Raw genomic sequence first — 10,379 nt, 5'->3', positions numbered from 1 at the left:
TCTTTGCAAATGGCCCTTTGATCTGTATTAAAAACAGCTCTCAAAGTTCCTCAAGAGTTAGAATTAGTGGGGCACGGGTGAGGGGCAGTTTAGATACGGGTTGTAAAATATTAAAAAGTGCTCTGCAACTAATTTTTGTTTTATGTGGGTATGTGCGTGTGTGTGCATATATATACATACACAAACATGCACATACACACACATATATACATATATATATCTACACATACATATATATATGTACACATACATATATATGTACGTATGTATAAAGTTAAAAAGTTCTATACGATATGATTAGAACAAGCGTCCTTGGAAGGTCACGACTGGAGAGAATGGGGCCTGTTGGGATGGCAGATGGGACACTCGCCCTCCTCGGCGCACGTTTCACACAGCACTGCGTGTTGGCACGGTAACACCACCCGGTTCTCTTCCTGACACTTAAGGCATTTCACTGACTGCATCTGAAATACTGCCTGCAAGAGATGGGGACAGGGCAAAACGTAAGCATCAAAACGAGGAAACAGAAGGGCTCCAGCCCCGTGCTACACAGTTTGGGGACCAGCAAGGAGGCAGCAGAGGACAGACTTGCAGCTGTCCATCCATTTATCTTCTGAAGCAAAAGCAAAGCAGCACAGCGTGGTGTCCTTTAGGACCTTTACGATCACAGCAGCTTTGATCGACTGAAACTCTGTACTTTAGGTACAGAGAAGAGGCAGATGTTTCCCTTTAAGGTGGCTAGAGCTCACTTTGGCTACCTCCACATAGAATTGCTTTGTTAGGCTGCTGATTTCTGACTGTATTAACAAAAAGAAAAAGAGCTGCTATCTGTAGGAGTGGAGGCAGCAAGGCCCTGCTCTGCAAATCCCTGGCACTCACCTTATCGACTTTCTCCAGGTTTGCCCGCAACTGTTTCTGGAGGGTGTAAAGTGAAGAGAGCGAGAGAGCTTCCAGGTCAGAGAAGGAGCGCAGAAACTGAGGGTCCTGGCCCGTGTGGATCCTCTCCAGCTCCTCCTGCAGTTTCTTCACTTGCAGCTCCAAGGCTTCCCTCTGCTCCCGAGCCAGTTCACATTCCATGTTAGCTGTGTTGGCGCGATCATTTGCTTCCTCTGCCTCCTTTTTCCAAGCATCACAAGCCTACGAATTCCAACAAAGAGAGTAACAGCAGTTTGAAAACTCTGTCAGCGTCCAGGAGAGAATCCTAGGCAAAAATACTCATTTTTTCTACATGCTCCTCACCAGGAGTGTATTCTGTCTAATCTGCCCTGTTCCCAAATTCCCAAACATCCTTGGAGCTCCACTTCAAAGTGCTGCTCATTCTGGGTACCCCATCCAGTTGGGCTGCAGGCTACAGATTTGGTTTAGGCAGCTAAGGGGATGAAATTTGCATAACATTAAATTGTCACGGATCTAAGTCAATCGCCAGGCTAAGAGACTGCCAAGCACTTCAGTGCATCTGTTATGACACCTGGCCTTGCACTTGCAGCATCTGAACACATAAAACAAATCGCTTCGGTCTCTCCGAAGGGGGGAGAAAGAATAAGAACACTTAAGAGAATCTGCTGGTAAAACCTGCAGCTTTCCTCATCACCTCAGCCTCTGGTAAGCTCCTGTTTAAAGGCTGACACCCTCCTACTCCCTTACCCTCCTTAATCTCGCTTCTCAGGAGTTGCCCAAGTACCTGCTTGGCTTGTTTCCAAGACTCTTCCCACTGCTTTATTGTGCCGTTGGCTTCATCCAGTTCTTGTCGTAGTCGTGCCAGCTCCGCAGCACCTGGACCTGACAGAAATGCAGGTGAGGTACTGGGCGAAAAACTCCCCGAAGCAAAGTGTTCCCATATGCTGCTGTTCATCCCATTTAAACCTGTTTCACAGGGAAATAGAGAGGGTTATGTCACAGGTGCTGGCAATTCCCCCATTTCCTCCCTACCCCTGTGAAGTCCAGGATTCAAAAATGCGTATATAGGAATGAGAACATTTATTTCATCCCCAGGACCCATAGAGGGACTTTATAGGGGAAGTTTCACACCGGTAGGCCTCTTTTATAATATACAGAAAATCCAAGGAACAGACGAAGCAATTTTTGAACCAGGTGGTTTTTAGAAGCATCGACTTTGCAGTCAAGTTGGCTACCAGCTTGAATCCCCCTTCTCATAGAGAACTGACTATACCCTAAGAAAATGTGTGTAGGGCCTTCACTTCTCTTTTTGTCTCCTCAGCTTGGAGCTTTTCTGAGTCTCACTTCCCAGGCGGCCAGACTAAAACGCTCCAATGTCACTACCATCCGTGTATGCAAGGATCAGAACGGGAAAGCCCTGTTTCTAAAGGAAGAAGTGGAAGCAGCAGTATGCACATCAGCTTCATCCCTTGCAGAGTTGTAGCATGCAACCAGTGACTGGCACCATGGAAAGATCAACTAGCCACTTCCTTATTTTAGCACGTTCAAATCATTCCTCTCTTCAGGAAGAACTTCAAGGCTTGGGAGACAAAGCAACAGAAAATCAGCTGTAAACAAAGCTGGCTCTTTAGGCTGACACCAGCCTCGGAGTCTTGGCTGCCTCTAAGGTTTGTACTCTTTTAATGACAAAAAATATGTTCACTCAAAATAAGAATCCACAGTTTGTACTCGGGGGAGAACTTGTAGGAAAAACTCATCTCCAGACGGAGCTGAGCGCTATGGCCTCATACGCAGACACCCCCCAGCCTGACGTAGGAGTCGTTTTTATTTACTGGTGCTTACCACTGGGTGCGGACATTCCTAAATCTCGTTGCAACTGATAACTGTCATCTTCCAGAAGCCAAACTGACTGTTTGCAAGCAAGCCCTAGGGCCAACAGCCTCTCACTGAAAACTGACACAACTTACGTCCCATTTAGTGCCAGCCAAGACACAAACAGCCTCGAGGGAGCAGCTGAAAACCAGTAACTTGTCTTGACTATGGGCTTAGCTGCACAAACAAGTCATTTAGCAGAGCAGCGAGGGCTCTTCACTGGCTCAAGCCACTTACCATTGATCCATTTCAGCTGCTCAGAAGTGCACTCATTTGAGAGCAAGAAGTTTTAGTGCAACCCCAACTCACATTTTGCTTTTAAAACTCTGGCTGAGTTGAAAGGGAGGCTAGCACTACGCAGGATGCTGGCAAGCCACAAATTCTGCCATAACACTGCCCAAACTAATCTCATTGTTTCTTTTTACTCCCTCTTTCCACCTGCTGCTCTCACTACGTACCTAAAATATGAAGTCCCTGTAGTCACGAATGCCTTCTCTGCACACACAGCATCTAGCACAGTGGGAACCAGCCCAGGACTACGTATTTTCAACTAAACAGCAATACCTACAAGCAATAACTACATATCAACTTGCATGCATTCAGTGAGTCACATGGAACAGATTCCAGAGCTCCAACTGCCAGGTTATAATTTTAAAAACCTTATCAAAACCTTGGCAAAAATGTTTTTGTTGCATTCCAAGAAAATATCTATTTTTTCTTGAAAACAAAATATTTGAATGCATTTGAAAAAATTCTGCATTTCTTTGGTTTTATATTTGTCCCGACTATGCCTATTTTACACAAATAAACTGCTTAATAACTCATTTTTTCCTGAAATTAAAAGCAGACCTTATTAGCAAGTTTCCCTTTTCTTACTGAAACTGGAATGAACAGCCAGCCTCAACACTAATTAACAGCAGAGATGCCCTCTGATGTGTCTTTTCTTATTACTGTGATTGTAAAAGCTATTAAAGCAAAATAGCAATCACAAGGCCTGGAAGCGTGGCTTTGGCCTGTGCAAACAAGGGATGCAGTTTCACAGAGAAGTGCAGCAACAGTAGATTACAACATAATAAAATGGTTAAGTGTTTTTAAGCTGGATATTAGAGATTAAAGTGTATATAAAATCGAAGCATGGACTTCTACATCAATAGAAAGAACTATTATTTAAAAACAGAAATCAGCAGAGCAAGTGTCACTGTAGCCTTAAGCATAAACATTTCTGAAGGTAACCCAACATCTGGATAATTAAATGGATTTGTTCCCTCAGTTCCCTTCACATTCTCTCATACAGGAAACGGATCCTCGAGAGAGGGGAAAGAAAAAGGAGCAAAGGGGACATAGCTGGACAAGTACAACGAACTAAGCTGGCTTTATAGCTCCCAAAAGCCAACCTATCCTAGGAGCAGTCCCAACAGCAAACTGCAATCCCCACCTCAAACAAAACTGAGGAACCAACTCTGAATTTTATATAAAAGTAAAGTCTCAGCACAGCAGTAGGGGTTTGAAAGGACAAAGCTCTTTTTCCCAAACGGTATCATCAGAGCAAGGCCCTTTTTCTCAGTCCGGAAACATGAGGAACAGAGGGAATTGCTCCTTTGCTCTCGAGTTATTAGGTGATTTTTGGTAAAGCAGCTTTAGTACTGTTGCTCTTCTCACGGGAAGAAGAGCTATAAATGGCAGCAGTGAAATAACACATTAAAATCAAAGCTAACTTAAAAGGAAATACTTACATGGCACAGACAGGCATGTACATGGGACACACACACTGTGCATTTACCTAATGATCCATGAGAAGCTGATGTCCCCAGGAATGTGTTTTCTGATTGGCTTAAGTGTCCCTGGGGCTGATGGAGGAAATGCGATGAGAGGCTGACCGGTGGAGAAGGAGAGGCAGAGTGAAAGGAGGCAGAGCTTCCAAGGGAGCCGGGGATATTTACAGGAGCAGAACTCTGCAGCAAACTCCCACCTGGACAAAGAACACACAGAGAATGGCTATGTATGACTGCGAAGTATGGGCCAGGGCACAGCGCAGGAGTTCAGAGCAGAAGGCGTTAGCTTCCCTCTCTCCTAAGCCCCTGAGGATCCCCTCCACTTCTCACCGTGTTGGATTCCCCCTCTAAGCCTTAAGGAGGAGCACTGAAGCTGCTGTCCCACGAGCCACGTAGGTTAAGACCCTCCAGAGTTCAACGGCCTACTTCCTTTCATTGGCCAAAGCAACGAAAGGTTTTCTGAGCAAGCTTCAGGCCCTGTCAGTCTAGAGAAGATGAATTTGGTATCTGGTGAAATACTTCGTAACGGAAAATTCACTTTTACAGCACGTTCCTCTACCTTTAACGCTTCTAAACAACCTGTAATAAGAAGACTATCACACTGGGCCAGGTCACGACCTGAACTACTGAAAATCGGTGACTAGCTTTAGACCTATGTGAGTGTTTGGATCTACCAGTAATTAAAAATAATCAAACGAACGAAAACCTAACCTCCAAAGATACCACACTTCCCTTACACAAGAGGTCAGTCTGCCTGCCACACACAGACCGAGGAAGATCCCAGCCCTGCTCCTCACTCTCTTCTGATCTTCCTTCTTAGAAGACCACCAGAAAACACCGAGACCCGACGGAAAAAGAGGGAAAAGTGTGGAGGATCTCCAAGCCCTGCAGATGGGTAGTGGCAGAAGCAGGGCTCCCAGCAGACATGCACAATAAGCTCTCTGACCGGACTCTTATTTTTGGCAGGGCAGTGGAAGTGATATTCTTTAGGGTTCCTTCCACACCTCTATACAGCTCCAGGCAGAGCAGCTCCCTTGGAAACCTTCAGACAATGAAAGTTAGCTCCAAATCAAAACCTGTCTTACAGAACAAGGGTAACCAGAAACTACAGGCACTTCTAAAAAGCTAGGAGACGTTTCATTTTCCTCTGGACACTCCCTAGAGACGGGTAGAAGAGGCCTCAGCCTACCTCCAAGCCTTAAAGATGAGACAGACACTACAGGAATCAAACCAGCAGGCCGTGATGACTGACAGATGGATAGCATTACCAGGTCACTGAGTTTCCTGTTACTACTAAGGAGAGTTTTCTGCTCGAGATGCAAATCGTTACGCTTTGGCTTGGTTTTAAAGGTATCAAATACCTTCTAGAGTCTACTTACACACTTGGAAATAAATAAATAAATAAAATCAAGTCCCATTCAGTCTCAAGAAACATCCCCAGGACACCTGGGCCCAATGGCAAGAACTCAGCCCTGCTAGTCAATAAGGGCAAGCTTTCCCTTGAAAGATGCTCAGCGGTTGCCAGAGTTTGTTATAACGACTGTTTTAACCAACGGTATTTTAGGACTGGTTTTAGAGCTTGGTTGGGCTGGCTCCACTGAGGTGACTGGGCAACACTGCTTGGCAGAAGATAAAGAAAGCTCTGTTGCTTTCATGTACCTATCATGATGCCACTCGTGTGGGGCACTGTGCTGCTGTCAAATGTCTTCTCCAGGGCAGCCACTCCGAATTCATTCAGGTCCAGGTCATCCAAGGCAGACTCTGCCAGACACAGAGGTACCAATTATGTTATAAAGGACCAACAACTTCAAGAGATAGGATGGCCCAAAGAGCCTACATGCAGAGGAGCCTTCGTTCTCTGTTTGCCAGTCTGCACTGCCCTACTCTCCATCCTGTGCAATGCTGCTGTAAAACAGTTTGGCAGAAGTGTCATGGGCAGCTTTTCAGTTCAGGTTCTTTTACCTGATCTGATTTCTTTGTCTCAAAGCATTCCCAAACGCTATATTAAAAAAAAAAAAAAAAAAAAAAGTCTGATGAAATAACAGCAGTTCCCATAAGTCTTCCCCAAATAGCTCTTCCAAGTCTGTCCATAACACGCAGTAACGCTGGCTTATGACATGTCTGGGTCTGGCTTGTGCTTTGTCCCTACTTCGTTGAAGAGCCACTTGGAAAAGGAATACCAGCAGAAGGGAACACTTCAAAAACATCTCTGAGGTTCAACGATAAGACAAAATAAAGAAAGCTTATGAATGCCTGCAAATGTTATATCTACTTGAACATGCCTCGTCACTAACCTTGATCAATAATAGTTCCATCCCACACATGCCCACTCATTTCTATTACTGTTTTTAACAAATGAATGAGATCACCTCAGAAATGTTAGATCAAAAAACAGGTGACCAAAAAAGGTGTATCTATCTAAAAGGAGTGATTCCCCGCTACGAACTCTCCCGTTCTCTTTTATCTTACAGCCTCTGTCCCACAACCTGTGAAGGGCAAGTCCTTGCCAGCTACCTGGTGGCGGCCCTTCCTATAAAATTGTCATTTAGAATATGGGGTCGTAGCTGTGGGAAAACGTCTTGATGATTTCCTGCCTGCTCCAAACTTTTTTTTTTTTTGTCACTTTGACAAACCTAAAACTAAAGCCCTTTACACCACCTGATGTTCTGGATAAATGGCACAGAGGCCTTTGGCCTGCTGTTGGTCCTCTAGGTGAATTTCACCTCTAATAACCTGCAGAAAACATCAGATGCGTCCTAGTCGCAGAAAAAGCCTACAGGCTCAGGAGTCTGCCCACACTGACACAGATGAAAAATTGGAGTTCACTGGAACACCCACGCTAATCCCAGTTCTCGTACCTGGTGATTCACGTCTGAGGAAGCCCTACTAATGCAAGTGAAAATGGCAAAGTTACCTATGACGGACTCAACGGTGTCACTGGTTGGGTAGAAAGGAAGGGCATTGGCATTCATGCCTGGTATGCTGCTGGTGCCAGCAGGGCTCGGTGGTGTTGCAGCCAGACTGGAGGTGATACTGGAGGAGATGCTGGATGTCAGCGGGCTCCCCACTGGGAGAATACCCAGTATGTCCTGAAACAAGAGTTTTGAAAAAGGAAAGAGGTACAAAATAAGACGTCTGTGTAGAAAAATCCCTTCAACAACATGCAGGAACGAGCCAATGATCAGCAACAAACCTGCTCCTGGCTGCTTCCAACCTGACAGATGGTTGGTGCTACTACTGGGCTGGGGGTGGGGGAGAGATTAACAGCTTTTCTTTAATTTCTGCTGACTTTTTTTTTTTTCCCTCCAGTATTACAAACAGCCTTCAGGCTGCCCTGAATTAACTCTTGTAACCCACAGGTTGCATGCAATCATAGGCACGGGTCACATAATCACTCATTCAGACTTAGTTCAGCACATGACTTAGAACCTGATATTAAATTCTCTTTGCTGAATCCTTGAACCGAGGTGACTCCAAAGAACCATTCCAGCTCTATTTTCTGTAATTTGGAGACATTCTCTGACACTGCTGTGTCCAGGCCCATGAATTTGTCCTGAGCTGACACAGGCCTAGCCATTCTCAAATAACCCCTCCAGCAAATAACCCCATCTTCATAAAATAATCCCTCGAGCTGAGCATCCCTCATGGTGTCTGGGCTATAATTTGCTCCCTGCAGAGTGGTCTGGATCTACAGAGATCTCGTGTCCTCACTTGTGGTAGTGTGAGCTCTAAGCTAGGTTCAGAGCCTTGCCAGTAGTGCCATACCTGTTTGGGTTGTAACAAAGGTTGCTCCTGGCTCCTGTGTTCCAGTGAATGGGACTTCATTTTTGCTTGCTACAGTAAATAAACAAACAAACAAAAAGATAAGCAGGGGGATTAGCAGCAAAATTAAAAATGGCTGAGCACTGGCTTTGGAGAGGCCGTGGGAAACAGTCCCCTCCTCTCTTACAGCCTTACATACTAGAATTCACAGCAGGAGAGCACAGCAAACTGAGAACACCCCAACTAATCTGCTTTCGATATATCAAGACATCACCCTCAGGGTTATGCACAAACTTGTCACCATTACATAGGCCTTCAGCGTTGCTACAGACTCTGCTGGCACAAAGGACATCTTAAGAAACTAGACCAAACATGACTTATTTTGCCTTGCTATAAATAACTCATCAGCCCTACTAGTATCTAAAATAAATAAATAAATAAAAACAGAGTGGTGAGAAATACACTATAATTTTAAATTATGTAACTGTTTTGCAGCTTTGGGAAAATAAAATATGCAGATGCTCACTTCCCTCAAACTTTTCAAGCTCCCAGCTAGGTTTGCACAGTTTGTAGAAGAACGGAACAGATGTACTATTACAGAGAACATCATTTTATGGGGAAGGATCTGGATAATCTCTTCAAATTCCTTTAATTTGTCATGAACAAAAATAAAGAGATAACTGGCCAGTTTTAAAAGCAAAACCATCTAAAACTATTTTTAAAAAATCCCTCCCCCATCCCTTAAAACAGAGGCCTCAGAGCTATAAAACACGACTGAGGTCAATGCTGGCTGGAATTGCAAAATTGCATGAATGCCAACATATATTTAGATTTCCACTATCCAGCCTGAAAAAATCAGCGTAAGGACCTCGCAGCACCATGTCCTTAACAGATTTCAGCCCTCTTGACATAGACATAGCCGATTCTGAGCTACAACAGCCAGAGCAGGGAAGGAAGTGGTCTCATGATCCCGTCCATGTATAACGATCTGGTCTGCAGCCTGTGCTCTGCTCCTCCCATGCTGCTACGTGTGCAACAGCAAGGCACAGGGGGATCAACTCGCACCCTTTGTGCATGGAAAGGGGGCTGAACAACTGCTTGGAGTCAGGTCTGCTTGTTTACCAACCTCCTCCAGCCCTCTCCATCTGAATCAGAGCCGTGGTCTGGGCACGAAGTCTGCTCACTCGTTTTTATCACGAGCGCAGGCAGCCACCATCCCTGCAGGGGCGTTTCAAGCACGATGCACAACAGCAGGGCACGAGACGCCACGCTGACCTGAGTGATACGCCGTGACTTTCTGGTTTAGACAGCCTCATGAAAAAGATAAATGATTGCTGGGAAGGTATGACATAACCAGACAGGCGAAAGAGAAGCAGAAGAATTTGTCCCTTGTTTTACAGGATTAAATCATTTTCTCTACTTGACTGTACGCCCGTGGCGGGGGGAGTAGTCAAAGCCTGGCAAACAGGCAGCTGAGATACGGCTGCAGAGATCCTTCTGCAGCAGGTACCGTTCTCTCACGCTTCTCTGAACAACCTACAGTGTGTTTACATACAGCAAAACTGCTCCTGAACCGCTCCCAGGCTTGTCTTCCTTTGTGTGCCCTGGATGCGCTACATTCGTGCATCTGTGTGTGTCTGATAACACGCCTGCTAGATTATCCAGCACATCCCTACCCTGCCTGACACTCAGCTGAACACAAGATGTGCTATCAACAGACGTCAGCAGCTGAAGTGAAGGCACAGATGCAGCTGTACCCCCCTCACTGGAGGCTTCCTGCCAGTGTGGCTGGCTCTGGTGCTGCTAAGTCTTACTGGAAGCTTTTTTATTTCCCTCCTTTAAATAAAAAAAAAAGTGAGCACATTTCTGAGTTTGTCCCAGTTCTCACCGCCTTGCATTCATCAAGCAACATGAGTGTAAAAATGGAGCAAACCAATTGTGACCACTGAGCCAGTCTCCTTTAGCTCTGACTAACATAAAAAAGGGCCGTCCATCAACACAGGAATTCAAAGGGCACGCTGAAATTCTCCAGCTCACGTTGTTGCAGTCAGGAAAGAAAAACAGGGGGCATAAATT

At 45.3% G+C, this 10,379-nt stretch overlaps 1 protein-coding gene across 6 annotated transcripts in view; it reads right to left on the bottom strand.

The window, feature by feature from the left end:
* The window catches only part of UNK (unk zinc finger), a 39,598-nt gene continuing 29,219 nt past the window's right edge, over positions 1-10,379 (bottom strand). For 4 of the 6 annotated variants that reach the window (XM_068654638.1, XM_068654639.1, XM_068654635.1 and 1 more), the window contains 7 exons: positions 8,307-8,375; positions 7,456-7,630; positions 6,201-6,302; positions 4,550-4,738; positions 1,682-1,863; positions 880-1,137; positions 1-476 (listed from right to left, as the gene is read on the bottom strand). In XM_068654638.1, the coding sequence (XP_068510739.1) occupies positions 321-476; positions 880-1,137; positions 1,682-1,863; positions 4,550-4,738; positions 6,201-6,302; positions 7,456-7,630; positions 8,307-8,375 (1,131 nt within the window). In that variant the 3' untranslated portion in view covers positions 1-320. The remainder of the gene's footprint in view (positions 477-879; positions 1,138-1,681; positions 1,864-4,549; positions 4,739-6,200; positions 6,303-7,455; positions 7,631-8,306; positions 8,376-10,379) is intronic. The other 2 variants (XM_068654636.1, XM_068654637.1) reach the window with 2 other exon arrangements.

Source organism: Anas acuta, chromosome 18 (assembly GCF_963932015.1).
Source record: "Anas acuta chromosome 18, bAnaAcu1.1, whole genome shotgun sequence".
Taxonomy (NCBI): Eukaryota; Metazoa; Chordata; class Aves; order Anseriformes; family Anatidae; genus Anas; species Anas acuta.
The sequence above is the reverse complement of the archived record's forward strand: the minus strand, read 5'-3'. Positions and strand labels throughout refer to the sequence as shown.